The 13684-nt window shown below is 39.8% G+C and overlaps 1 protein-coding gene across 1 annotated transcript in view; it reads left to right on the top strand.

The window, feature by feature from the left end:
• STMND1 (stathmin domain containing 1) overlaps positions 1-13059 on the top strand; it is a 35345-nt gene extending 22286 nt beyond the window's left edge. Inside the window, exons 6-7 of the mRNA XM_065886007.1 lie at positions 12047-12167; positions 12883-13059. Coding sequence (XP_065742079.1) covers positions 12047-12167; positions 12883-13059 — 298 coding nt within the window. The remainder of the gene's footprint in view (positions 1-12046; positions 12168-12882) is intronic.
• Positions 13060-13684: the final 625 nt, after the last annotated feature.

Genomic DNA, 13684 nt, shown 5'->3' with positions numbered 1-13684 from the left:
GAGTACCTTATCTTACTTCAAAGTACTAAAAAATGATGCATCTTTAATATGGAAAGGACAAGGAGAGATTTTTTTTTCTTGCTGTAGGTGAATCGCTGGGGGTCAGAAAATAAAAGGTGGGTCAAAAAGAAAAGACAGGAACTTCCCTGGTGGTGCAGTGGTTAAGAATCCGCCTGCCATTGCAGGGGACACGGGTTCAATCCCTGTTCTGGGAAGATCCCACATGGCCTCGGAGCAACTAAGCCCGTGCGCCACAACTACTGAGCCTGCACTTTAGAGCCCATGAGCCACAACTGCTGAGCCTGCGCATCTAGAGCCCGTGCTCCCCAACAAGAGAAGCCACTGCAATGAGAAGCCTGTGCACCGCAACAAAGAGTAGCCCCCACTCGCTGCTACAAGAGAAAGCCCGCGTGCAGCAATGAAGACCCTATGCAGCCAAATAAATTAAATAAATAAATAAATTTATTTTTAAAAAAAAGACAGGAGTCTCAAGCCTCTTAGATAGCCTCATCCACCAGAGGGTAGAGAGCAGAAGCAAAAAGAACTACAATCCTACAGCCTGTGGAATAAAAACCACATCAACAGAAATATAGACAAGATGAAAAGGCAGAGGGGTAGGTACCAGATGAAGGAACAAGATACAACCCCAGAAAAACAACTAAATGAAGTCGAGATAGGCAGCCTTCCAGAAAAAGAATTCAGAATAATGATAGTGAAGATGATCCAGGACCTCGGAAAAAGAATGCAGGCAAAGATCAAGAAGATGCAAGAAATGTTTAACAAAGACCTAGAAGAATTAAAGAACAAACAAACAGAGATGAATAATACGATAACTGAAATGAAAACTACACTAGAAGGAATCAATAGCAGAATAACTGAGGCAGAAGAACAGATAAGTGACCTGGAAGACAGAATGGTGGAATTCACTGCTGCAGAACAGAATAAAGAAAAAAAGAATGAAAAGAAATGAAGACAGCCTAAGAGACCTCTGGGACAACATTAAACGCAACAACATTCACATTATAGGGGTCCCAGAAGGAGGAGAGAGAGAAAGGACCGAGAAAATATTTGAAGAGATTATAGTTGAAAACTTCCCTCACATGGGAAAGGAAATAGCCACCCAAGTCCAGGAAGCGCAGAGAGTCCCATACAGGATAACCCAAGGAGAAACACGCCAAGACACATAGTAATCAACTTGGCAAAAATTAAAGACAAAGAAAAATTATTGAAAGCTGCAAGGCAAAAATGACAAATAACATACAAGGGAACTCCCATAAGGTTAACAGTTGATTTCTCAGCACAAACTCTGCAAGCCAGAAGGGAGTGGCATGACATATTTAAGGCGATGAAAGGGAAGAACCTACAACCAAGATCACTCTACCCGGCAAGGATCTCATTCACATATGTGGAGAAATCAAAAGCTTTACAGACAAGCAAAAGTTAAGAGAATTCAGCAACAACAAACCAGCCCTACAACAAATGCTAAAGGAACTTCTCGAAGTGGAAAACACAAGAGAAGAAAAGGACCTACAAAAACAAACCCAAAACAATTAAGAAAATGGTCATAGGAACATACATATTGATAATTACCTTAAACGTGAATGGATTAAATGCTCCAACCAAAACACACAGGCTTGCTGAGTGGATACAAAAACAAGACCCATCTGTATGCTGTCTACAAGAGACCCACTTCAGACCTAGGACACATACAGACTGAAAGTGAGGGGTTAGAAAAAGATATTCCATGCAAATGGAAATCGAAAGCTGGAGTAGCAATACTCATATCAGATAAAATAGACTTTAAAATAAAGAATGTTACAAGTGACAAGGAAGGACACTACATGATGATCAAGGGATCGATCCAAGAAGAAGATGTGACAATTATAAATATATGTGCACCCAATGTAGGAGCACCTCAATACATAAGGCAACTGCTAACAGCTTTAAAAGAGGAAATTGACAGTAACACAGTAATAGTGGGGGACTTTAACATCTCACTTACACCAATGGACAGATCATCCAAACAGAAAATTAATAAGGAAGCACAAGCTTTAAATGACACAATACAGCAGATAGATTTAATAGATATATATAGGACATTCCATCCAAAAACAGCAGATTACACTTTCTTCTCAAGTGCGCATAGAACATTCTCCAGGATAGATCACATCTTGGTCACAAATCAAGCCTCAGTAAATTTAAGAAAATTGAAATCATATCAAGCATCTTTTCTGACCACAATGCTATGAGATTAGAAATCAATTACAGGGAAAAAAACGTAAAAAACACAAACACATGGAGGCTAAACAATACGTTACTAAATAACCAAGAGATCACTGAAGAAATCAAAGAGGAAATCAAAAAATACCTAGAGACAAATGACCATGAAAACATGACAATCCAAAACCTGTGGGATGCAGCAAAAGCAGTTCTAAGAGGGAAGTTTATAGCTATAAAAGCCTACCCTCAAGAAACAAGAAAAATCTCAAATAAACAATCTAACCTTACACCTAAAGGAACTAGAGAAAGAACAACAAGCAAAACCCAAAGTTAGCAGAAGGAAAGAAATCATAAAGATCAGAGCAGAAATAAATGAAATAGAAACAAAGAAAACAATAGCAAAGATCAATAAAAAAGCTGGTTCTTCGAGAAGATAAAAAAAATTGATAAACCATTAGCCAGACTCATCAAGAAAAAGAGGGAGAGGACTCAAATCAATAAAATTAGAAATGAAAAAGGAGAAGTTACAACAGACACTGCAGAAATACAAAGCATCCTAAGAGACTACTACAAGCAACTCTACGCCAATAAAATGGACAACCTGGAAGAAATGGACAAATTCTTAGAAAGATATAACCTTCCAAGACTGAACCAAGAAGAAACAGAAAATATGAACAGACCAATCACAAGTAATGAAATTGAAACTGTGATTAAAAATCTTCCAACAAACAGAAGTCCAGGACCAGATGGCTTCACAGGTGAATTCTACCAAACATTTAGAGAAGAGCTAACACCCATCCTTCTCAAACTCTTCCAAAAAATTGCAGAGTCAGGAACTCTCCCAAACTCATTCTATGAGGCTGCCATCACCCTGATACCAAAACCAGACAAAGATACTACAAAAAAAGAAAATTACAGACCAATATCACCGATGAATATAGATGCAAAAATCCTCAACAAAATACTAGCAAACAGAATCCAACAACACATTAAAAGGATTATACACCATGATCAAGTGGGATTTATCCCAGGGATGCAAGGATTCTTCAATATACGCATATCAATCAATGTGATACACCATATTAACAAATTGAAGAATAAAAACCATATGATCATCTCAATAGATACAGAAAAAGCTTTTGACAAAATTCAACACCTGTTTATGATAAAAACTTTCCAGAAAGTGGGCATGGAGGGAACCTACCGCAACATAATAAAGGCCATATACGACAAACCCACAGCAAGCATCATTCTCAATGGTGAAAAACTGAAAGCATTTCCTCTAAGATCAGGAACAAGACAAGGATGTCCACTCTCACCACTATTATTCAACATAGTTTTGGAAGTCCTAGCCATGGCAATCAGAGAAGAAAAAGAAATAAAAGGAATACAAATTGGAACAGAAGGAGTAAAACTGTTACTGTTTGCAGATAACAAGATAGTATATATAGAGAATCCTAAAGATGCCACCAGAAAACTACTATAACTAATCAATGAATTTGGTAAAGTTGCAGGATACAAAATTAATGCACAGAAATATCTTGCATTCCTATACACTAATGATGAAAAGCCTGAAAGAGAAATTAAGGAAACACTCCCATTTACGATTGCAGCAAGAAGAATAAAGTACCTAGCAATAAACCTACCTAGGGAGGTAAAAGACCTGTAGTCAGAAAACTGTAAGACACTGATGAAAGTAATTAAAGACGATACAAATGGATGGAGAGACATACCATCTTCTTGGATTAGAAGAATCAATATTGTGAAAGTGACTATACTACCCAAAGCAATCTACAGATTCAGTGCAACCCCTGTCAAATTACCAATGGTATTTTTTACAGAACCAGAACAAAAAATCTTAAAATTTGTATGGAGACACAAAAGACCCCAAATAGCCAAAGCAGCCTTGAGGGAAAAAAAAACGGAACTGGAGGAATCAGACTCCCTGACTTCAGACTATACTACAAAGCTACAGTAATCAAGACAATATGGTACTGGCACAAAAACAGAAATATAGGTCAATGGAACAGGATAGAAAGCCTAGAGATAAACCCACGCACCTATGGTCAACTAATCTATGACAAAGGAGGCAAGGATATACAATGGAGAAAAGACAAGTCTCTTCAATAAGCGGTGCTGGGAAAACTGGACAGCTACATGTAAAAGAATGAAATTAGAAGACTCCCTAACACCATACACAAAAATAAACTCCAAATAGATTAGAGACCTAAATGTAAGACTGGACACTATAAATCTCTTAGAGGAAAACATAGGAAGAACACTCTTTGACATAAATCACAGCAAGATCTTTTTTGATCCACCTCCTAGAGTAATGGAAATAAAAACAAAAATAAACAAATGGGACCTAATGAAACTAAAAGCTTTTGCAAAGCAAAGGAAACTACGAACAAGACAAAAAGACAACCCTCAGAATGGGAGGAGATATTTGCAAACAAATCAACGGACAAAGGATTAATCTCCAAAATATATAAACAGCTCATGCAGCTCAATATTAAAAAAACTACCCAATCCAAAAATGGGCAGAAGACCTAAATAGACATTTCTCCAATGAAGACATACAAATGGCCAAGAAGCACATAAAAAGCCGCTCAACATCACTAATTATTAGAGAAATGCAAATCAAAACTACAATGAGGTATCACCTCATACCAGTTAGAATGGGCACCATCAGAAAATCTACAAACAACAAATGCTGGAGAGGGTGTGGAGAAAAGGGAACCCTCTTGCACTGTTGGTGGGAATGTAAATTGATACAGCCACTATGGAGAACTGTATGGAGGTTCCTTAAAAAACTAAAAATAGAATTACCATATGACCCAGGAACCCCACTGCTGGGCATATACCCAGAGAAAACCATAATTCAAAAAGACACATGTGGAGCTTCCCTGGTGGCACAGTGGTTGAGAGTCCGCCTGCTGATGCAGGGGATACGGGTTCGTGGCCTGGTCCAGGAAGATCCCACATGCCGTGGAGTGGCTGGGCCCGTGAGCCATGGCCACTGAGCCTGTGCGTCCGGAGCCTGTGCTCCGCAATGGGAGAGGCCACAACAGTGAGAGGCTCGCATACCGCAAAAAAAAAAAAAAAAAAAAAAAGACATATGTGCCCCAATATTCATTGCAGCACTATTTAGAATAGCCAGGTCATGGAAGCAACCTAAATGCCCATCGACAGACGAATGGATAAAGAAGATGTGATGCATATATACAATGGAATATTACTCAGCCATAAAAAGGAATGAAATTGAGTTATTTGTAGAGACTTGGATGAATCTAGAGACTGTCATACAGAGTGAAGTAAGTCAGAAAGAGAAAAACAAATATCATATATTAACGCATATATGTGGAACCTAGAAAAATGGTACAGATGAACTGGTTTGCAGAGCAGAAATTGAGACATGGATGTAGAGAACAAATGTATCGACACCAACGGGGGAAAGCAGCGGGGGGTGGGGGTGTGTGATGAATTGGGAGATTGGGCTTGACATGTATACACTGATGTGTATAAAATTGATGACTAATAAGAACCTGCTGTATAAAATAATAAATAAAATAAAATTCAAAAAAAAATAACAGGAGGGCCATCTGGAGGAGGTTAGATTGTGGGAACATACAGTAGCTAAGCAAGCCTTCTGAAGAGAGACGCTATGGACTCTTGATGCTCACGTCAGTGGGAGTAACATTAAAACATTTTTCAGTGATTCCAGTGCCACAGATGAATGACTTCAGACTCGGACCTTGCAAGGGCACCAGCAAGGTTAATTAATATAAGCTACATTGTGAAGGAAATGTATCTATTAAGAAATGAAAACTACAGGCTTGACTTTCAGTAACATCATTAAGAGAGCCAAAGATGAAGACTGTGATCCTATTCGTATTACATAGAAATAGAATGGTTGTCAGGGGCGTTGGTGGAGTGTTCTCAGAAGGATTTAAATGTGACAGGACTGCAAAGGTAGGCAAGAATAACATAGTTGGGCTTCCCTGGTGGCGCTGTGGTTGAGAGTCCGCCTGCCGATGCAAGGGACACAGGTTCGTGCCCCGGTCCGGGAAGATCCCACATGCCGCGGAGCGGCTGGGCCCGTGAGCCATGGCCGCTGAGCCTGCGCGTCCGGAGCCTGTGCTCCACAACGGGAGAGGCCACAGCAGTGAGTGGCCCGCGTACTGCAAAAAAAAAAAAAAAAAAAAAAGAATAACACAGTTATTATTATTATTTTTTTGCTTTGGAATTGGGCCAAGATGGCCAACAAAAGCCAGACTTGCAACAGGCCGGAGCTGTAATGCACAGCTGTGCGTCTTATTGCCTAGTGCAGTCCTTAACCTGTACATTTGCATCACCCAGGAAACTTTCAAAACTCCTGGGACAAATGGCTTGGGGTGGGCCCAGAATGTGGTGCTTTTGAAAGCTCCCAGGTGATTCCAGTGGGCAGCCCAGGCTAAGAACCGCTGCCATGAAGTTTCAATAAAAATGTACACCAAGCCCTCAAATCCATTATCCAGCTGGGGAGGGTTAAAGCTTTCGAAACTGAAATCTCCCATTCACTGTGAAAGAGAGTCCTAAAATATTCCTGAAAATAGAACATGTGTTCACTATAGGACTGAGATGATACCCAGGAAGCGTATGGAAATGAAGAGATATAATTGCTCGGTGTCACAGGTAAAGTCTCTTTCAATCCAGGTGTAGCTGAGAACATGTGTGTCAGACACCAGATGTCTTGGATATTCAGGGGAAAGTTCTGAGGCCAGTACAAAAAGATGAGAATGAATATTGAAGGACTGAAAATGAAAAATATTATGAGACAGTTAATACTTTTAACTAAGAAACAAAGAGCCAAAGGAAACAAAAAGGGGATAGTCAAAAAAAGAGATGTTAATGTCAGCAGATACTACAATACGATGAATCCAATCAGACATGTGAACACCATTTCTTCATTGCTTTAAAAAAAACTTAGAGTGAAATATTATGAGAAAAAACAGAACAATAAAAGTGAGAATACTTAAAAACAAGGCTCCTTATGTAGACCAATATTATATACAAGGGAATTTTAGACATAGATCTGTCCCTGTCTTAGCCAGGTTGTTATCTTTAATTAATTTATCATTTAGAGTGAAATATAATAAAGGATGCTGAAAAGGGGACTCCCCTATGAGCTAGTCTCTTCCTAGAAATCCACAGCAGTATCTGTGTCCACAGGGCCCCCTATCGTCTTTTTTCTTAATTTTTTTTCATCATCTGCTTTTTAGCCAGTGCTACAGCCATTCCATAGCCCCTCTGGGTAACCTGCCTGCAAGCACATTCACGCTAATAGATGTAACGCTCACTCAGAAAGAATTATGATATGTAAGTAATACGATGTTAAGAAGATAAATTATCAGACTAAGTGAATCTTCCAGTATATTTTAAAACATTCTACTGAGACTCCAGTGGCTGTATTATAAATGTATATTAGTTTTATATACACATGTAAATACATGTATGGATTGGTACAGATCTCTTTAAAGAGATGGGAGTGGCTCTCATTTATCCACATAGGTATTATCCACTTTAGGTGTTTTTCATCCAAACTCATTTCTCCCGTTCTGGGTTTCCCTACACAAGACTCTCAATCCTCTATTGATCCCTTCTGTCTCTAGTCCAAGTTGATTCCCTTTTCCAGGCAACCTCTGTCCTTGATAACCTTCAGTGCAGTTAGGGAGTTTGTTGACAATGATCAGAGTCTGTAACATTATTTGCTGAACCTCATGGGGAGTCTTTTAAGGAGGAGGAAGTTGACCAGGGTAAAGACAAAAGAATGGCAGTTAACCCTCAGAGTGACCATCTTAGGAGGTCTTGACAGTGGCAGAGCAGGAGTGACAGATCTGTTGTGAGAAACTTCGGCTTATTCTATGCACAAGACTCCTGTTAAGAGAACATAGCCAGGGTAGGTTTATCTGTCGGTCAATAATTAACTAGGAAAGCTCTGAGGAAGACACAGCAGATGCAAGAAGTAATGTATACAAGCAGATTGGCTAGAAACGAGATCCCCTTCTTATCGCAGCATCTTTGGTTCCATCCCCTGCTGGTGTTCTTAAAGAGAATAATTGAACTAGTAACTTCTGTAGGTTTTAAAGTTAATTTTTTTTTTAGAGTTTCTATGGGTAGTACCTCTCTACATATAATGTGATCATATAATGCTATCATTTTTTAAGTGCCAACAATTGGTAACTCCTGCCTTTATAAAATCCAGTGGTAAAGAATACAGATAGCTTTCCTCAGGTCTTTCAGTGCTTTTCTTTAAAGTGTCAAACTCAAGAAAGGACAAGGGCTGCACAGGTAGGATTAACTTCCACAAGGGAAAGGAAGTACATGATTTCTTATGCATCATTTTGGGATAAAGCCACAGGAAGAGGTCAGCCAAACCGGAAAGCCCAAGCTCTCTTGAAACTGTTGATCTCATGATTTAAATCAAGGCTCAGACTCCTGTGTAAGCCTGAGGGAGACTTGCTTTATTGGATCTTAGATGACTATTCCATTCTCTGTTAGCCGTCTATGAGTGAACTTCCCCCCACAACTGTTTCATCCTAATTTCACAGTATCTCTAGCTGAGCCTCCATAGCAAGCATGTCCCGTCTTTTTAGCAGATGGCTTTTGTCAGCAGGGAGCCTAAAAGCCAATTGTCATAAAAGATGACACAAGGATGGGGGAGGGGGAACTTGCTTTGACAAACATCTCCCAGTTTTCCTGTAGTGAAAAATTTCTCATCACATAAAAGTGTCTGAAGGCTGCAACTGAACCAGAACTTTAATAAATGTTTATCCTTTAGAAGGATTCTTTCCAAGGATCATAGGTTTTAAAGCTGGAAGGAACCCTAGCCATCCTCAGCAAGTTGCAGAGGAGCGTTATATGGTATAATTTTGAGAAAAGTGAGTCCAAAGAGAAGTGCTTTGTGTCAGGTCACACAGTGGGTATTAGCAGTAGACCCGGGGTTAAACAGAGCCCAGGCCTCCTGCCTGCTGGCCCCTGTGATTCTGAGTCTCGTTTCTCCCCTTCATTACAAAAACTGTGTTTGGTTGTGATTCTGTGTGCTGTCATTGAAAAAGGTCACTGCTTTCACTGAATAAGTAATTACCATTTGTTGAGTGGCTACTGTATACTTTCCTCTTTATCTTTTTCATTTCAAACAAGCTTTTATTTTCAATGTGAACAGTACTGTTATCTCTAAAAGGTAAGAGTAAAGTCAGATGTCAGTTAATATCATTTTGGGGTGTTGAACTTTGAAACAAAATTGGTATTTTGAGCTAAGGAAGACTAGAATATCCATGAAGAGCAAATGCATCTTTCTTTTGCCGTCCATTTCTTTTATGCCTTCCAACTGTGTTCTCCAGAGCTGCCCTCTGCTGAGACCCTATCCATTTTAAGTCCTTCTTCTGGTTTTTCATTCCCATCCTCGTCATCAGCGTTTTCATATTGATATTCACTCTCTTCTTTAGAACCATACAGACTTTGGGATAAGTTGGTGGAAAAAGTATCCCAATTTAAAATCAGCAGCAGAATCTAGTACCCTGCCCTCAGGAGGATCGTCCCCCTCTTCCTCTTGGTCCACATAATTCTCATCCTCTCCCTCATCTCTCCTTCTCCTTGTCCAACTCTCTCCTCCTCTTCTTCTGCCTCTTCCCACTCTCCTACCGGCTGTACATCCCAGTACTCCTTGACTATGGGCTGGGCGCCCTCCTGCCCACCCTCCTTTGCCCGAAGAGTTCGCACTACCACCTGGAAATCCCTAGGGGCTGCGTCTCGGCCGACCCTGGTACGCCGTTCGGCAGGCACCACTCCTCCCCTGACTGACCCAGGGTCGTGGCCCATCCCACTACCTGCTCTGTTCTGACCACTGGTGGCTGGGCCTCGCTTCTCTGTGCCAGACGTGGCAGGAGAGATGCACCAGTCAGTGCCTCAACCAGAGAAGTGATCTGCCTGCTAGACCAAGTTGGCAAAGATTTTGTTCTTTTTTTTCTAAAAAAAATCCTGTGAAATAAAACCTATTTTATAAATGAGGAAGGGAAGGCTTACGGAGTTTAAGAATTCATGCAAAGCCACACCATGACCAAGCCAGGATTCAAACCCAGGGCTGTATGTGTCTGGATCTGGTACCCTTTCCTGCTGTGCTGACCTGTCTGTCTTTGTGTGATTTACTTTCTCAGTAACTACAGTATTGCAATCTGAAGAGACCGTCTTTTTGATATGACAGTGGATATCAATAGCTCCTTTGTCTTTAAAAGTCTTTAGAGAAATTATCTAGAATAATACAGGAGTACCTAGTTGGAGATATTGTGGGTTCGGTTCCAGGCCACTGCAATAAAGCAAATATCACAATAAATCGAGTCACACGAATTTTTTGGTTTCCCAGCGCATATAGAAGTTATGTTTACACTATAGTGTAGCCTGTTAAGTGTCCAATAGTATTATGTCTAATAAAACAATGTTCAGATCTTAATTTAAAAATACTTATATTGCTAAAAAATGCTAACCATCATCTGAGCCTTCATCAAGTCATTATCGGTTTGCAACAGTAGCATCAAAGACCACTGATCACCATAACAAATATAATAATAATGAAAAAATTTGAAATACTGCAGGAATTACCAAAATGTGACACAGAGACATAAAGTGAGCAAACACTGTTGGAAAAATGGCGCCAACCTGCGACTTGGTCGACGCAGGGTTGCCACAGATCTTTAATTTGTAAAAAAAAAGAAAACCAAAATATCTGTGAAGCACAATAAAATGAGGTCTGCCTGTTTTGGTTCATTTTATAATGAAGGCTTGGTGTTCGTTAAGGCAGTTTAATAACTCTTTATATATACTTTATATACTGACCTGGAAAGATGTCCTTATTAAATTAAATGAAGAAAGTAAATTGCAAAACAGTGTATATGGTATAATCCCATTGATTGGTTGAACATGACAGATGCACTGTTAATATATGTGTATATAGATATATGTGCACAGAGGATGTCTGGAAGGACACACACCAAACTCTTGAAAATGGTTCGTGCTGATGAGTGGGATTGGGGGCCAGCTGGTTAAACAGAGAATTAGGGGACTATTTATCATTTGAATTTTTTTATAACCAAGGTATATTATTTTTAAAACCCAATTTAAAAAAATTAAACTTTATAAACCCTTTACAACAGTTTAACCTTTTTTAATAACTAGAAATTACAATCAAAGTCATTATCACTGCTCTAAACATATAAACGGTAGTCAATCAGGAAATAGTATGGGTTTTTTTCTATTGTCATGAAAACATTTGTAAAGTACTGACAGCAAAGACCAGTGTTAATTCTCTCTTTCACCAGACCAAAAGTCCTAAAACTAATCTCGACCCCAAATGAAAGTCATTTGTAGCTTATGGAATATTATAAAATCATGGGGTTTAACTTTTTACCTTGAACTACAAATGCATCATTCATTCGCCACCTTTTCCCATCTTTTATTTGTTCTCCAGGTTTTTTTTTTACTTCTCAAGAGCCCTCCTCCATCACTGCATGTTTCTTTCATGTTTTTTGATAATAGCCTGTTTTTTCCTAGACATCTAATAGATATTTTTTCTTTAGGAATTAGTTCTGTTGTTACCAGGCATAAAGTCTTTAGGGATGAGTTCAGCTGTTACCAGTTTTCACGTAATTATTTTTACAAATCTATCCAAAAATCTGTTTAGATTTTTAGGACTAAAACCTTAAACAATGTTTATTCTCTCTCTCTTATCTTTCTCCTCTGCTAATAAATACATTTGTTTCTGCATTTTAAAAAGTGTCTTTCTGCACGTAAGCATGACTGAGAAGCTGCTGAGAAAGCCACCAGCCAGGCTGAAAAAACTTAAAAAGGAAATAAAAGATTTCCTGATGAAGGACATAGAAGAGAAGATGCAGGCAGTGGAGGAGTGCAGGAAGGTAGCCCAGGTCTCGCGTGAGGGGCGCTGCCTCTGAAACGCGCGCATCCTCTCCAGTCGCCAGCTTAAAGACTGATTGCGTGGATTGTATTAATTCTTTTAGTGATCTCTATGCTTCCTATGCTGTATGTTTAGTTTTTTAAAGTTCTCTTTGTGTGGTGAAGAAATGCAGCACTATCTTGAAGTTGGTTGAATTACAGTTTCATCCCTGTAGCCTAAGGAAGCAATATCCACTTCTGAGAATTAAGTATGGTGTTTTTTTCCTATTAAAAAAAAGAGAAACTTCAGTTGGGGCCAGGGGTGGCAGGAGGTCCCAGGTGGAGGATGGGAGATGAGAGGAGGCCGTGCAGACCCTCAGACAACTTCTGCAACATTTACACACACGTGGTGCCCATAAACCCTCTGTCTGCCCTTCTGCCGGAACCAGCCTTCACAGCTCTGGTCTGACACCCTTTACTTCGGTGTCTCTACTTGGCCTCTCAGAGAGCAAGGACAGACCATAGCCCTGTGAGGGTATGTCTGGAGGGTGTCTGGAGGGTATGGGGTGGGGGCTGGCGGCTGGCGCTGTCTTCTTCAACAGTAATTCCTCAACCTCTCCTTGTCGAATGATTGCATAATGAAATAGGGAAGCCAGGAATGTTCATTACAGGCAGTAGTTATGAGAACTTGGAGAAAGTCACTCGGACTCGTTTTCACTCTTTAATACTGCTTTTCAGACTAAAGAAGAAGAAACAAGAAAAAGGCTGCGGAGTGACCGACTTCTGCCCCCAGACCATCATTCAGATTCAGCTGAAGCAGGTGGGAAGGAGGCTCCGTTTGCAGAAGGACTTAAAACTGTGAGTTGTGCCGCGTTTGAACCCTCTGACCTGCCGGAAGGAAAGCTGTTGAAATGATAAAATGATAGAAACTACAGGTACGAAGGTATCAGGGTCGTGGAGTCAGACATGTCTTACAACCAAGCAGATGACGTATTCTAATGAGCCGTTTTATGTGAATTTCGTGAAAAGGCATCCTTTCCCCCGGGTGTGACTTTCTTAGTATGTCTCATGTTTTCTTTGTCTGACCCACTGGGATGTGCCTTGGGTTTAGGAATGATTGTGAAAGCTGCCTGGGCTGGAGCTTAGCTGAGTGAACCAAATGACTATGTTAGCTTAAAAAAAAGAAGAGGAAGATTTGACGAGCTTTGGTTTTATAAAGTTGTCATTCTCCTTCAATGTGGCTTCCAGCATGTGAAAATGTCTTTCATTTATGAGCACCTTTCAGCTTCCATTAATGTATTCGTGCCAAATGAAATCCTTCTTTTTGGTTCCTGTCTCTTGGCTGTGTCTGCCCTCTGAGGGTCCTTTAAGACAAATTGTATGGATTTGTGTTAAGTATTTTAATGATCTGTATGCTTCTTATGCTCTATGTTTAGGTGTGTTTTTTTTCTAATTCTCTTTGTGTTGTGTTGTGATTAAAGCAATATCCTGAAGTTGGTTGAATTATAGCTTCATCCATATAGCCTAAGGAAGCAAAATC

Source organism: Phocoena phocoena, chromosome 10 (genome assembly GCF_963924675.1).
Source record: "Phocoena phocoena chromosome 10, mPhoPho1.1, whole genome shotgun sequence".
NCBI lineage: Eukaryota > Metazoa > Chordata > Mammalia > Artiodactyla > Phocoenidae > Phocoena > Phocoena phocoena.
The sequence above is the reverse complement of the archived record's forward strand: the minus strand, read 5'-3'. Positions and strand labels throughout refer to the sequence as shown.